A 16583-nucleotide genomic window follows, 5' to 3' on the forward strand; every position below is an offset into this window, starting at 1 on the left:
ATCCATAGAGAGTATGTACAACCTCCTCATTGCATGTTACACTCATTTAAAATGGTAGATTTCAGAAGCAAGAACATTCTCTTGATCTAATAAACACTAATAAATAAATGACATACCCCTGATCATGCTTAAATGTGGAATGTTGGGGTAGGCACTTGCCATAGCAATTAACACACCGCTCGGGATACGGCATCACATTTTGGAGGGCCTGGGTTTGACTCCCAGCTCCAATCCTGATTCCAGCTTCCTGACAATGTTCACCCTGGTTCACATAGTTGGGTCCATGCCACCCATGTGAGAAACCAGGATTGAGTTTTGGGCTCCTGACTTCAACCTGGCCCAGCACCAATTGTGGCCATTTGGGGAGTAAAGGGAGTGAACTAGTAGATGGAAATTCTCTTTCTCATATAAAAATAAAGTTTTAAAGTGGATTGTTATTAGCCCTGGATGTTTCTAGTTCACTTATGCAATGGCTGGATGTTTCCCAAAAAAATTCAGGAGTTGCAGCCTAACCCCCACGGAGTAGTGTTAGGAGATGGGACATTTGGGAGGCGATTAAGTCATGAGGGTGATGCCCTCAATAACAGGACTAATGCCCTTATAAAATAGGCCTAAGGGAGTTCATTTTTCCCTTCCAACAAGTGAGGACACAGTTAACCGTGAACCAGGACAGACATGGACCCTACCGGACTGGCCTACCCAGCCTCCAGAACTAAAGGTTTGCTGTAAAGATTTGCTGTTGATAAACCACTCAAAGTATTTTGTTCTGGTACCCCAAACAGACTAAGACACTTCAATTTTAGGCTTGATCACAAGAAAAAAAATCAATAAACAAAATTTTAAAAGTAACAATAAGTACATACACAAATCCTGGCATGGTTATGTGAGACAAGAGACCACTTCGTCACTATGTACACAACTATTCAGAGCTCCCCTTCAGTATTCCAGATTACTTACAGAGTTTTTGTCTTGCTGTTTCTAAATCCAATGATTCTTCATAAAAAATCTAAACCTCTATCGCTCCCACTCTGACTCAACTGTCCATATCAGCTATGGAGGAAGAGGTGAAACCAAGTTCTTTATGTTTAATGGATGAACAACATCACGCAAGGCATGTTTTGGATTTCTAAGTCAAAACTACCTATATCAGACATCAGCTTTATGGGATGGGTTCTGAAATATCCTCCAGGGTTCAGGAGGCTGCAGAGGCATAAAGTAACCACATCTCCTTAAAATTCCCCCAGGTGTCAGAGAAATCTTCAGAGCTTCCTGGATTTGCCTTTATTCACTTCTGCCTCACATGATATCTACAACATTTCTCTGTTTACTAGTTTTCATCATGTTGCTTAAAACTATTATGCAAGTGTTTACAAAGGTGTACCACAAAGGATAAATTTTAATAGAATGCATTACAGCCTGTCATTTTCCTTTGATGTCTGAAAGATCTAGAGGAGAGTTTACTTCCTCCCATTTAATCCTTTAGAAAACCTTTCCAGAGTACCATTAACATAAGTAAACTCTTCAATATCCCTTTATCAAAATGCCATCACCAGTTACAACTGTCCAATTCATAATGCACTTGCAGAAGCTACCTTTCGCCACACAGTTCCCACTTAAGCCTAGCCCATCATTTTGTTAATTAAGTACCTGCAGCCATGAGAAAGCTAAGGAATTTCTTATGAAGAGGCTCTGTAAAGAGGGGAGAAATCAAATCTTCCTTGTATGCTAATTGTCCTACCCATTGCCAAGACAATTAGCATCCCAACTTTCTGCCACAAAACCACCGAATGTCAATGGAAACCTATAGTTACTGCAACCATCAAAAATGGCCACAGAGATTTCTCAAAATCCACTAGCTTCCAGTCTTATTCCAACTGAGAACAGATGGAAGTGATTAAAAGAATTTAGAATAAGAGGCTACGTCTGGGTGTTCTTTAATGGACCATATATGTTAAGAACTCCAGCTTTCAAATCAAACTTCCAGGATTCAATCTTCTGAATTCTTGAAGTTTGAATTTAACCTTACACATGTCACTTTCTTCATCAGAAAATGAATAACAATGCCTACCTCAAAGAGAGCTATTTCCAGGATTAAATGAAATAATACATGTAATTTAGCTAGAAATTTGCCTAGCATCCAAGTAAGAATTTGAACGCATTAATTATTATCTATGATTTCTAATGCTGTCTATGTGGTTAGTACTTAGATATTCTTTATGAAGTACTGATTTTATTTATCTGCCTAACTCTAGGTAACTGAAATTTCCTAAATGTGATAAGACAAGGCCATCAGGCAGATCAACTGTAATTAGCATTGGAATATCCATAAGCCACACATCTTTTGCTTCCTTAATAAAACTTCCTTTGAAAATGAGCTTATCTTCTAGGAATACACCATAAATGCAGTGTATTAAATTTAGGGTGACCAGCAGGTAGCTGAACAATCATTTCCTACTTTGAGTTGTCACCCCAACTCCAAAATCTACTCAGGTACAAAATCAGCTCCATAAAACTCTTATCTGTGTTAATGACCTATAAGTGCCAGTCAGTAAGAGGAGGCATTCTCATTAGTGGTCTTCACCTCATTAGAAGCCTGTTCTCACTGATAATGGACTTCAGAGGTCAATAAAAATCTCAGAATTCTCTTTAATAAGTGGACAGGTTGTGGAAGCCAAGTGGTGTCCATCGTTGCATTCCACTCTAACAACTGCAAAGGCACCTGCAGAAATCTAGCTCTAAACCCCAAGAGTGTTCCTGCTGAAGATACCATCATTAATGCGAATACTAAACACAAATTAGACTGAATTTTTCCCATCCAGATTCTAGGAAGTACTAGCAGTTATCAGAGTGATCTCAATTACTCCCAGGAGAAAACACCTCTATTAAACACCCAAGAATGTATATTTTTTTAATATCTAGTCTCATCTCACCTGATAAATAAATGAGCTGCAGTAGCAGCCTCCCGGAAAAAAGAAAAAAATGCAATGTCATCCCTAAAGCCTTTTCAATAAGAGTCAATATTGAAACATGAGGTAAAATTGTTGATTAATGTAAAAAGTGGTGTATCTCTGGTATTTCTTAGTGCCTCCTCAAAGGGATTATACAGTCTCAGTGTGCATGGCTGATTCTGTGGCTACCTAAGAGGGCAATCTCAGATCCACTTTAATAAGAGCACTTGTAAAGGTAAGAGTGTGGCTACTGGGCAAGCTTGCTAAAAAAGCAATTCTAAGAAGTAAAGGCTTATGCATGCACAGGCTAAAGTGAGACGTTTCTGAGAAAAATTGGGGAGTTAAAGCCTAATTCAATCTCTTGCAAATAAACAAGACACATCAATTCAAGAGAAATCACATACCCAGAAACTCCTTGCATTTCTGCCAAATGTTTAAAAATCATGCAGGCAAAAAAAAAATTTCTTTATTGCCACCAACACCCTGACCATGCCTCAAGATCTACAGTTAGTGGCATTTGCAGTAACCAGGCGGTAAACTGAATCTCACATGAGAGGGATGAAATATAGAAATGTACGGCGAACCCAAAAATAGTATTTTTCTTACAAGAAAAAGTAAAGCTCAGGAGAGATTTAGATGGCTTTGTGTACTTATCTAAGCCATTTTTCCACTATAAAATATTCACATTTCAGAAAAGCGAAGATGAAGCAAAGAAGTAGCAAAGTAGCAAAAAAAATGTTCAGACGTTCAAAAGACTGGTGTCTATTCATAACCGCTCAAGAACAGAAGCGAGAAGCAGAATTGGATAAGGCTTCTCGGAGGCGCTTCGATGACAATCCCGCTGATGCTACAGAATTCGCTGAAAACTTCGGCAGCCAGTCGCGGAGACGGAGCAGTTTGTAAAGACTCGCCAAGAGCACCTGGCTGCGCTTGACACGGTGACCGAGACAGAAGGTCGCCTAGCTACGGCCATCCCTAACCTGGAGAGGAGCCTGCGCCCCATCCTCAGAGGGCGCCTTCGGGTCCTTGCCCTAACCCTTCAGCGCGCCTCGCTTGGCATCTCTCACCAAACCTGTGGAATTATCCACTCCTCCCCTGCGTCTTCAAAAGAAAAAACTGAAGAAACTCTTGTGTTCGACAGGATTGCATGCAAACCCTTTCAGAAAGTGGCACTTGTCACTGTCGATGACTCTTTTAAGCAGAAAATTCTCTCTCTCTCTCTCTCTCTCTCTCTCTCTCACACACACATACACACACACACACACCCATCACGCGCGCGCGCGCAACACACACACTCAAACTTGGGGGAAGAACCTGCCCGTCGCCATAAAAGTATCAGGTGGAAGGCACAGGGCCCCGGCCACCGAGTCGGCTCTGGGCTGGCGCTCCCCGAGGACGCGCAGGTGACCGCGTTCGCGCCGCGCTCCCTCAGGGCCAGGCGCAACGCGCGCCCGGTCTCATCCCTCCACCCCTGCCCAGAGGGGACGGTTCCGGCCGCGGTCTTGGCGGCGGGTCGGAGCGGGGCGCCCGCCCTGGGCACGCGTTCCGGGGTACGCGGGCGCCACTTACATGCCCGGGCGGAGCTGAAGGCTGCTTCCCGGCGGCCAGCCGGCGGCCACCCAAGCGCAGAAGCACCAGAGCCACAGGCGCAAAGTCATCTTGCCTAGGCCGCCCGCTCCCGCTGCCGTCCCGACTGCGCGCCGCTGGGGATCCGCAAGTCCGACCCCGGCACGCAGAAGTTGGGCTCGCGGGGCAGAAGTTGGTGCGCGGGGCTCGCGGGGCCGGCGAGGTGTGTCTCGCTGAGGAGGGCGCGGCAGCAGCGCGGCCGCACCGCGGGCGCCACGAGCTACTGGAAGTGCGGAAGGAGCGGCCGCACGAGCGCCCGAAGCGCGGCGGCCGGCGAGCTGCGCGGACTGGCTCCGCTGGGAGCGCCCGGAACCCAGCGATCTATTCGGCCGGGCGGCCCCGCAGCCCCCGCAGCCCCGGTGCCATGGAAACGCGCTCTCCGCCCTCCCGCCCCGGCCCCTCCGGAGCGCTTAAAGAGACAGCCCCGCAGCCACCACGAGCTCGACGCGCTGCTGGGAGTCCCCCCACCCTCCGCGCCCGCCTCGCCCCCTCCTCCCCACGCGGGCGCCGGCGCTGGGGAGGCGGCTGGCACGCAAAACAGGGGGCTTCGCTCACTACTCCGCCCAAGTCTGCTCCCCACCCCTTCCTCCCCACCCCCATCCTCCCCACTTCTCCCATCCTCCCCACTCACACCCCAAACCCCGCCAACGGGGAGAAGCAGCTCTGGCTTACCCCCCTCCTCACCAACCTGCTCAGAGCCCAGCCAGCTGCGCATCTGCCACAGCAAAGACCAAAGAAGCCTTACTTTTGATTCCTTTGCTCCGCTCGCTCCCCACCCTGGGTCTGGGGAGTCGCACGGAACCAGGCTGGGCGAGATGTGTTTGAAGTGAGCACCAAACGGCAGCTGATTCAGTCAAATCTCCTGCCAGATCGACAGTTGCAGGACACATCGCCGGCTCATCCCGAAATCCTCGTTACCCAAAATGGGATAATCTCCCTTCATTTTTGTTGGCCACCATCTCACTCCCTGTGGGCACCAGAGTTGCTGCGAGGAGCCAACGCTTTCACAAACCTACCCCCTCCTCTCCTTCAAGCCAGCAGCTCCTTTTCCCCTAAGTATACAGAGGCGCAGCCAGTTGCGAGCCCTCCCCTCCCCCCGTGGCCCTTCCAGAAGGGACCAGCGTCTCGCTCGGGAACGGGAACTCCGGCTGTGGCGCTGGCCAGCGCTGCCCAGGACGCACAGCCAAGCGCGGCGCGGTCGCCAGGAGCCCCGGCCCAAGGCTGTGCCTCTGCTCGGCGCCAGCTGCTGTCTGAAAGGCCACAAACCTCTGGAGCCCGTTTCATGAAAATAAAAATCTATGATGCATCGTGCCCTCCAACAAGGACAGCCCAGGCTCGAAGCCATAATCTGCAGGTTAGCATTGCAGAAAATGAATCATTCTGCAGAGGGACAACTTGGATTCCTAAACTTATCAAAAGTGGCTCTTCAAGGGCTCATTACTTAAAGCGGTGCCATGTGATTGCCTCAGTCCTAGGAGCCCTAAAATGATCTTTCCCAAAAAAGTCTTTGGGGTTCCTTCTTGCTCTTCATAGTTGAATTAGCCATCTGGCTCTGAGCTTCAGTCCTCTAAGGCTTTGTTCCCCCTAACAGTTCTTTCTGCTGTTTCTGTCACTAGAAGCAATTGGACATTGACAGGAAAGACTGGGGAGCAAACTTTTCCGATTTTTCTAGAAATAACAACAACAACAATAAATGGAGATGACATAGAACCGTGCACACCACTCCTGAATTAAGCATTCTACAACTTCGCCTTTCTTGATTTTCAGTTTGGCTTTCATGCTATTCTGCACTGTTTATTTCTGTTGGACATACAGGCTTTTTTTTTCTTTTGCTTTTTATGGAAGTTTAATTTAAAGTGAAAAAAAATCATGAATACATTACCAGGTGGTACCTTTATCTTTTGACAAACATCTTTTAACAAAGAGAATTTACAGCTATTTGCATGATGGAAATCATTATTTGAACGCTTTTGTTCATTCTGATATCCTTTTCTAAATGCCAATTACACATGAACCAGGCCTTCTCCAAGGACAGACGGTAGAGCTGGTGACAGTGGTTAGAGATCCTTTGTCACTTGGCTAACTCTTAATTAGTTCTGATAAGAACAGGGCATTGATAACTTTAGGATCTAATTTTAACTCACTTCTAACTTCTAAACCTCTTTGCCACCTTTGTTAACAAGTTGGTTGCTTAATTTCACCTCCTCTTCTTTTTCCTCTCTGCTGCTCTTTGAGTGAGGTGCTAATGAACAGAGAAGTGACCAAAGGCAGGCAGGGCACTGTGGGGGTGGAAAAGAGGAAAAGGAACTGGTAGTTTACAATCATGGTAGTTTCTGAACTGAGGGCACTGAGACATGGGGTGGGACTGTTTTTCTCCCCTTCTAGGTATAAGTACAGCCATAGCTGGCTGAAAAGACTAATTCTCCTTTGATTCAAATCCTAGTGCATCTTATTGAATAAAATCTAAACACTCCAACTTGTTATGATACAGTTTGATTTTATTGTTTTGATGAAAATGTTCAGTACACCTATACACGTTGGTGTAGATGAAATTTTTGTTGGAAATTTCCTGTGATTTGCCAAGGTTTCCTTGGCTCTCAGGACTGTATCTTCCACTAATGTCTTTCCATCTGGGAATATACAAAGTTTCTAAGCATTTTCCTTTTTTATATTACAGAAAGTCTCCCATAAACAATAGACCATATTTATTATAAAGATACATTTTATGTAAGAGCCCCAGCTGAAACTCAGAACTATTTTAAGAGCTAAAGAATAATGGAAAAATACAGGGATGTATGTGAATTGTCTGATTGTGTGGTTGTTTAATAAAGAACAGTTTAGCTACATGGGAAGTGCATCAATGCACTAAAAACCACCAGTTAGAAAAATGTCTTTTTATGTACATTAGTTTGAAAGTACGTTTTACTATAAACATTTAAAGCACTTTGGATGTGACAGGCTAATTATGACTAGTGTATATTTCATAAAGTGAGGTAGATTTCAAATTATTCTAATATGGGTGATAATATGAACATAATGCCACGCAAGCAGTCATCACTAAATAAAATATGCTTTTCCAGTGTAAGCATTTAAATTTTGCCATGAACTACAGAACCTTTATTTGAATTCATCTGCTCTTTCACAGTATACGCATGCAATTTTATTATTCCTGGTTTGGTTGGTTGGTTTTGCTACATGTGTAAAACAGGGAAGTAGCATGAATCTTGTGGCTTGGTGGCATTGCGATGCTATGAACACACAGATGATGCCAGATATGGACAAAAACAATTCTGCAAATATTACACAAAGTGAAGGAAATTTTCAAATCAGCTAAAGAAAAGAATGATCAAGATACAAAATAATCAATTTTTAAAAATTTAGAGCAGGAGAATTTTTGTGTCAATAACATCCCTTCTCAGGCATAAATTTTATGGCACAAAAACTGGAAACATCCTGAATAGGATCCATATTTGTGAATGATCTTTTTAAACTGTCATCTTAGATAGGTTCTTAAAAATGAGTTTGATACACCAGACAAATGTTCTCTCTGAGAGGAGTCCAAAAGATCTGGGGAGGACTTCCACTGGGCATGCCACATGCCATGCGAGTCTCCCTCGAGACTCGCATCAAAGGAGTAATAAATCCAACGAGCTTCTTTCTTGTTAGGAGGAGGTGGGGTAAGCCAATTTCATGCTTTATGTATGCTGGTTGTAAAAAAGGAATGCTTACCTAAAAAGAAATAGATTCCGACCAGATGTTCTCAAAATCTTCCTCAGCTGCTGCTTGAAGCTTCGCAGTCACCGAATACTTTATCTTCTCGTCTATCTTCTTCTAATTGAAAAACTGTTGATCCATGCAGTTCGACAGGCAGCCTGCTGCAAAAACCTTCCTGCCAAAGCTTTTCAGCCCTGCTCTCCTTCTGCACACAAAAACTTCCAGTGTCTAAATGGGGACAGAAAAAGAGAGCAGGCCACTTCATTCGGCAGGTGCTGTGGGTTGAAAGAGGAGGAGGTCAGAAAGCAATTCTTCAAAGGACAGCCTCTGTCACCTGAAAGTGTAATAAATTTTTGCCATTATAGAAGTGCCTACAAGCACTAATGAGCCATGTACATCGAAATCTTGATGTCAAGCAAAATAGAATGAAATTCACCCAGGAACCAACTGTGATTGTCAAACCAAATGTGAATAATCATTTTTGCTTTAGTTTCATCTGCTGCTAAATTTTGTTCCTACAAACCCTTCTTTCTCTCACTCTCCTCCCTCCCTCCCTCTTTCTCTCTCAAAAGATAACTCAACATAAAATTCTTAAGATATCTGTCTTGTGATTTATACATAATTTCTTACTATTTCAATACTTGCTGGTTGTAAAGGCTGACCAACTAGATGTAAATTGCAACAGAATTAACAGATCCCAAATTACATGTATTTATTAGAATACAATTAGCAGATTAGCCCAGTTATACATTTGACTTGTGCTTTTTTGAAATTTTTACCTTGCACAGTTAACACCTTTTTTTGGTGTATGATGTATAAGTACAATAACATTAAGTTTGTAATTATAACCATTTTCTTTTTATTTTAAAGATTTATTTATTTGAAAGGCAGGATTACAGAGAAAAATGGAGAGACTGGGAGAGATGGAGATAAAGAGAGAGAGAGAGAGAGATCTATCTGTTGGTTCACTCCCTAGGTGACCACAATGGCCGGTGCTGGGACAGGCAGACACCCGGAGCCTGGAACTCTCCTGGGTCCCCTGGGCACTTGGGCCGTCTGCTGCTGCTTCCCCAAGCACATTAACAGGGAACTGGATAGGAAGCGGAGCAGCCAGGACTGAAACCTGTGCTCCATTATGAGATGCCACAACGACAGCTCTTATCTTAACCATGTTTAAATATACAGTTCGGTAGCATTAAACGTGAGTTTGTTCACATTTTTGTGCAACGTATCTCTGGAAATCATTATTTTGCAAAACTGAAACACTATACACATTAAATTGTTTGTCCCTTCCCCTTTAATCCTGCCCCCTGTCAGCCACTACTCTAGTCTTGTTTCTGTGTTGATTATTTTAGATACTTCATGTGGATAAAATCATACAGTATTTGGCCTGTTATGACTGGCTTATTTTGCTTAGTGTATCGTGCTTGAGATTCATCCATGTTGTAGCATGTGACAGTATTTCCTGTTTTTAAAGCCTTGGTAGGGGCTGGCACTGTGGTGCAGCGGCGCCACATCCCTAAAGAGCACCAGTTTGCTGTTCCACTTCCGATCCAGCTCTCTGCTATGGCCTGGGAAAGCAGTGGAAGATGGCCTGAGTGCTTGGGACCCTGCACCTACGTGGGAGACCCAGAGGAAGTTCTTGGCTCCTAGCTTCAGATCAGCCTAGCTCTGGCCTTTGCGGCCATTTAGGGAATAAACTAGGGGATTGGAATACCTCTCTCTCTCTCTCTGTAACTCTACCTATCAAATAAATAAATAAAATATTTTTTTAAAAAAGCCTTCATAATATGCCATTGCATGGATTTTCTTTATCCATTCTTCTGTCAGTATGCATTTGGGTTACTTCCAATACTTGGCTATTATAAATAACACTGCAAAGAACAGGGGTATGCAATTATCTCCTCAATATCTTGCTTTTAATTATTTTGGATATATACCCTGAAGTGGGATTGCTGGATCAGCTTTAGTTCTATTTTTAGTTTTATGAGGAAACTCCATTCTGTATTCCATAATGGCTGCACTAATTTGCATAGTCATCATAGAGTGCCAGGTCTCCCTTTCCCCGTATCCTCTCCAAGGCTTGTTGTCTATTGTCTTCTGGGCAGTAACCATTCTAACAGGACTGAAGTGATACCTCACTGTGGGCTTAATTTACATTTCCCTCATAATTGTGATGCTGAACAACTTTTCTTACACCTGCTGGCTAGTGTTTTTTTTTTCTTTTTCGGAAAAATGTCCATTCAGGACTCTTGTGCAATTATTAACTAGGTTGTTTGCTTAGGTGAGTTGTTTGAGTTCCTTATGTATTTTGGGTGTTAACCCCTTATCAGATGTATGGTTTGAAAATATTTTCTGTTATTCCATAGGTCATCTATTCATTCTTGTCAATTTGTTTCTTTAGCAAAGTGGAAGCATTTAGTTTTATATAATTCCATTTGTCTATTTTTGCTTTTGTTACCTATGTCTTAGTGTTCATATCTTATTCCATAGACAATGTCACAGAGTTCCAACCCTTTGTTTTCTTTTAGCAGCATCACAGTTTTTGGTCTTCTGTTTAAGTCTTTAATTCACTTAGAACTGATTTTTATAACCAGTGTGAAATAAGGGTCTGAATTCCTCCTTTTGCATATAGCTATCTAATTGCCTCAGCATCACTTAGAAGAGGTTGACCTTTCCTCATTGTGGATTCTTAGCATCTTTATTGAAAATCAATTGACTATAAATCCTTGAATTTATTTTTGCTCTCTCTATTCTGATCTATAAGTTTATGTCTGAATTTATGCTAACCCCAGTCTGTTTTCATTACAATAGCTTTGCAGTATATCTGATGTTATATAATGTAATGTCTCCAGCTTTGTGTTTTCTGTTTTACTCAAGATAACTGTGCTTATTTGGATTCTTTTTTGTTCCATTTCTTTGGAAAATGTGTTTCAATTTTGATAGGGATTACATTGAATCTTCAAATCAGTATAGGTAGTGTGAACATTTTAACCTTATCAATTCTTCCAATCCATGAATGGAAGTTCTCTTTCCATTTATTTGTGTCTTCCTCATTACTTTCTTTTTTAAATTTATTTATTTTGACACATAGAGTTAGACAGTGAGAGAGAGAGACAAAGAGAAAGGTCTTCCCTCCGAACTGAAGCCAGGAGCCAGGTGCCTCCTCCTGGTTTCCCATGCAGGTGCAGGGGCCCAAGCACTTGGGCCATCCTCCACTGCCCTCCTGGGCCACAGCAGAGAGCTGGACTGGAAGAGGAGCAAGCAGGACTAGAACCTGGTGTCCTATGGGATGCCAGCGCTGCAGGCGGAGGATTAACCAAGTGATCCACCATGCCAGCCCCCCTCATTACTTTTATTAGAGTTTTTATTTTTAAAATTTATATATTTATTTGAAAGGCAGAGTTGCAGAGAGGCAGAGGCAGGGCGGGGGGGAGTCCTTCCATCCACTGGTTCACACTCCAGATGGCTGCAACAGCAGGAGCTGTACTGATCCAAATCCAGGAGCCAGGAGCTTCTTCCAGGTCTCCCACGTGGGTGCCGGGGCCCAAGGACTTGGGCCATCTTCCACTGCTTTCCACGGCCATAACAGAGAGCTGGATCAAAAGTGGGGCAGCTGGTACTCGAACCAGTGCCCACATGGGATGCCGGCACTGCAGGTGGTGGCCCTACCTGCTGTGCCACAGCACCAGCCCCTTCATTGGACTTTTATAGTTTTCAGTGTATAGATCATTTATTTCCTTTGTCAAATTTATTCCTAAGTGTTTTTAGGTCTTATAAATAGAATCACTTATTGATCTCCATTGTTAGTGAATAGAAATGCTACTGATTACTGTGTATTGATCTTGTATCTCACAAGTTTACTGAATTCCTTTATTCTACATAGTTATTTGTTGTTTGAGTTTTTAGGGTGTTTTGTATAAAGGATCACATCACATGCCAACAGTGATGATTTTACTTCTTCCTTTCTTATTTGGAAACTTTTTCATTTCTTTCTCTTGCCTATTTTTTCCTGATAAGATCTCCAGTGCTATGTCAAATAGAAGTGGTATCGTTGTCATGCTCTTGCTCTTAGAGGAAAAGTGTTTAACTTTTTATCTTTGAGTATGACATTAATTGTGGGCTTGTGACACACAACCTTATCTTGTTGAGATACATCCCTTTTGTACCAATTTATTGAGTTTTTATCACAAAAGGGTTTTCAGTTCTTTTTAACTTTTATTTAATAAATATAAATTTCCAAAGTACAACTTTTGGATTATAGCGGCTTTTTCCCCCCATAAACACCCTCCCACCGCAACCCTCCCATCTCCCGCTCCCTCTCCCATCCCATTCTTCATCAAGATTCATTTTCAATTATCTTTATATACAGAACATCAATTTAGTATATACTAAGTAAAGATTTCAACAGTTTGCACCCACACAGAAACACAAAGTATAAAGTACTGTTTGAGTAAGGAGTTATACTGTAGTATACTGTATACAGTAGTTATACTGTCAATTCACATAGTACAACACATTAAGGGCAGAGATCCTACATGGGGAGTAAGTGCACAGTGACTCCTGTTGTTGATTTAATAATTGACACTCTTATTTATGACGTCAGTAATCACCCAAGGCTCTTGTCATGAGCTGCCAATGCTATGGAAGCCTCTTGAGTTCACCAACTCCGATCTTATTTAGACAAGGCCATAGTCAAAGTGGAAGTTCTCTCCTCCCTTCAGAGAAAGGTACCTCCTTCTTTGATGGCCCATTCTTTCCACTGGTTAGGTGTTGTTGTTGTTGTTGTTGTTGTTGTTTTTGCCACAGTGTCTTGGCTTTCCATGCCCAAGAAACTCTCATGGGCTTCTTAGCCAGATCCAAATGCCTTAAGGGCTGATTCTGAGGCCAGAGTGTTGTTTAGGACATCTGCCATTCTATGAGTCTGCTGTGCATCCTGCTTAAGGGTTTTCAGTTTTACGAAATGCTTTTCTGCATTTGTTGAGATGATTGTGTGATTTTTGTCCTTCCTTCTGTTAATGTTGCATATCCCATTTACTGATTTTCTTATAGTGAAACATACATTCATCGTGATGATCATCACTTAATTTGGGGATGATCCTTTAATATACTGTATATACTGTATAAATCAGTTTGCTACTATTTTGCTGGGGATGTTTACATGTGTGTTCATCAGGGATATTGGCCTATAATTTTCTTATGGTGATCTCATCTGGCTTTGGTATCAGCATAACATTGGGCTTGTAAAATGAGTTTGAAAGTATTACCTCTCCTCTAATTTTTTAGTTTTTCTTTGAAGGAAGATTCTATTACTGATTCAATCTCCTTACTTCATATTACCCTATCTGGATTTTCTATTTCTTCATACCTGAATATTTTTAAAGGTTCACTTATTTATTGGAAAGGCAGAGCATGAGAGAGAGAGAGAAAGGGAAAAACTTCCATCTAGTGTTTCATTCCCCAAATGCCTACAACAGCCTAGGATAGACCAGGGTAAAGTCAGGAGGAAGGGACCCAAGTACTTGAGTCATTACCTGCCGCCTCCCAGTAACATTAGCAGTAAGCTGGATCAGAAGTGCTCTGGAAATACAGATCAGTCAAGATTTGTGCCAGTCACCCCGATATGGCATGTGGCCATCCTAAGTGTAAGCTTAACCTTCTGTGTCACATGTCCACCCCCATGATTCACTCTTGGTAGGTTGTGTGTTTCTAGGAATGTATCCATTTTTTCCAGATTATCCGGTTTTTGGAGTACAATCGTTATTACTCTTCTCTTATAATTCTTTGTGCTTCTGTGGTATCAGTTATAATGTCTCCACTTTCACTTCTGATTTTCTTTAAGTGTTCTCTCACTTTCCCTTATTTAATCTAACTAAAAAGTTGGTTGATTTTGTTTATCTTTCAAAACATTAAATCAGTTTCCTTTTTCTCTTTGTTAGCCTTTATTTCATTTATGTCTGCTCTACCCTTTATTATTTCTCTTCTTCTAACATTGTATATGGCTTATACATTTTTTTTTTGACAGGCAGAGTGGACAGTGAGAGAGAGAGAGACAGAGAGAAAGGTCTTCCTTTGCTGTTGGTTCACCCTCCAATGGCCGCCGCTGCAGCCGGCACACCGCGCTGATCCAATGGCAGGAGCCAGGAGCCAGGTGCTTTTCCTGGTCTCCCATGGGGTGCAGGGCCCAAGCACCTGGGCCATCCTCCACTGCACTCCCTGGCCATAGCAGAGAGCTGGCCTGGAAGAGGGACAACCGGGACAGAATCCGGCGCCCCGACCGGGACTAGAACCCGGTGTGCCGGCACCGCAAGGTGGAGGATTAGCCTATTGAGCCACGGCGCCGGCCCAAGCTTATACATATTTTTCTAGTTACTCAAGGTATAGGTTTGTTTATTTGAGATCTTCTATCTTGATGTAGGCTTCTATTGCTATAAATTTACCTCTTAGAATTGCTTTTGCTGCATCCCATTGGTTTTGGAAACTTTTGTGTCCATTTTCATTTGTGTCAAGATATTTTCAAATTTTCTTTTAAATTCCTTCTTGAATCTATCCATTGATAAAGAGCATGTTGTTTGATTTAAACATATTTATGAATTTCCAAGGTTCCTCTTTTTGTTGGTTTACAGGTTCATGCCATTGTAGTAAGAAAAGCTATTTACTGGGGCCAGTGCTGTGGCTCAGCAGGTTAAAGCCCTGGCCTGAAGTGCTGGCATCCCATATAGGTGCCGGTTCTAGTCCCAGCTGCTCCAGGTCTCTGCTATGGCCTGGAAGAGCAAGATGGCCCAAGTCCTTGGGCCCCTTCATCCATGTGGGAGACCCCGAAGAAGCTCCTGGCTCCTGGCTCCTGGCTTCAGATTGGCACAGCTCCTGCCATCGCGGCCATTTGGGGAGTGAACCAGCAGATGGAAGACCTCTCTCTCTGTCTCTACCTCTCTCTGTAACTCTTTCAAATAAAATAAAATAAATCTTTTTTTTTTTTTAAAGGAAAGCTATGCCCTGGGGAAGCAGTAGAGGATGGCCCAGGTCCTTGGGCCCCTATGCCCTTGTGGGTTACCCAGGGAAGGCTCCTGGCTCCTGGCTTTGGATTGGCGCAGCTCTGGTCATTTCGGCCAGTTGGAGAGTCAACCAGCAGATGGAAGACCTCTCCGTCTCTCCTCCCCTCTCTGTGTAACTCTTTCAAATAAATGAATAAATCTTTAAAAATAAAAAACTAGAAAGCACTGAATTGTGCACTTTACAAGGATGAATTTTATGGTATGTGAATTGGACACTAAATTTTTTAATGTATATTCTCCAGACTAGTGTCAAACTGCAATGTTTCATACTTGCCCCTGACAAGATTAGGAGTTTATGCCAGATTGAAAGCAGGCTATATCACTTAGCACATTGATTAGTTCAGATGACTTTTTCTTCATGGCAAGACTTTTTTAGTGAAGTAAGAGTCTATTGTCTTTTTTTTTTTTTTTTTCCTGACAGGCAGAGTGGAAAGTGAGAGAGAGAGACAGAGAGAAAGGTCTTCCTTCCGTTGGTTCACCCCCCAATGGCTGCTGCGCCAGCCGGCGTACCACACTGATCCAAAGCCAGGAGCCAGGAGCTTCCTCCTGGTCTCTTATGCGGGTGCAGGGCCCGAGGACCTGGCCCATCCTCCACTGCACTCCCGGGCCACAGCAGAGAGTTGGACTGGAAGAGGAGCAACCGGGACAGAACCGACGCCCCAACCGGGACTAGAACCCTGGATGCCGGCGCTGCAGGCAGAGGATTAGCCTATTGAGCCATTGAGCCACGGGGCTGGCCCGAGTCTATTGCTTTTCATTCTGAGGTAAACTCCTTATCATCCTTGAGACCAGATAAGGAAGAGTTCACAGATTGGCCACTCAGAATAAACCAGCTGTCATCTGAATGTCTGACTTCAAAAATGTACCTGCCGTTGGTTACATGATATTCTGCTGAATGAATTCACAGTGAAGAAAACCATTCCAAATTTATGTGCTACTTATTTGTACTATGTCAGTTTATGGTTTGATTATCGAAATGAAGAAGGAGGAAGAATAGAAGGGAGAGGAAGAGAAAAATGGATGGTAGAAAAAAACAGAAGGCAGAGGAGGAAGAAGAATCTATATAAACACTGAGACAGGTGGCACATACTCGAAGAGTATGTTTGATTCTAGGAGAGTGAAAAATATACCTTGACCAATGTGATTCATATAATAAGAGAAACAAATATAAAATACAGAGGGAGGGATTACCTTGGGCAGGGTATACTTCTTATGGTCAGGAAAATCTTCCACAGTATTT

The 16583-nt window shown here is 43.0% G+C and overlaps 1 protein-coding gene across 6 annotated transcripts in view; it reads right to left on the reverse strand.

Moving 5' to 3' along the window:
• Nucleotides 1–4922, reverse strand: part of LOC108175368 (EGF-like and EMI domain-containing protein 1) — a 710453-nt gene extending 705531 nt beyond the window's left edge. For 4 of the 6 annotated variants that reach the window (XM_089330996.1, XM_089330997.1, XM_089330999.1 and 1 more), the window contains exon 1: nucleotides 4518–4922. In XM_089330996.1, the coding sequence (XP_089187122.1) occupies nucleotides 4518–4606 (89 nt within the window). In that variant the 5' untranslated portion in view covers nucleotides 4607–4922. The remainder of the gene's footprint in view (nucleotides 1–4517) is intronic. The other 2 variants (XM_089330998.1, XM_051818765.3) reach the window with 1 other exon arrangement.
• Nucleotides 4923–16583: the final 11661 nt, after the last annotated feature.

This window comes from Oryctolagus cuniculus, chromosome 4, assembly GCF_051225735.1.
Source record: "Oryctolagus cuniculus isolate XC-2025 breed Fujian yellow rabbit chromosome 4, ASM5122573v1, whole genome shotgun sequence".
Classification (NCBI taxonomy): domain Eukaryota; kingdom Metazoa; phylum Chordata; class Mammalia; order Lagomorpha; family Leporidae; genus Oryctolagus; species Oryctolagus cuniculus.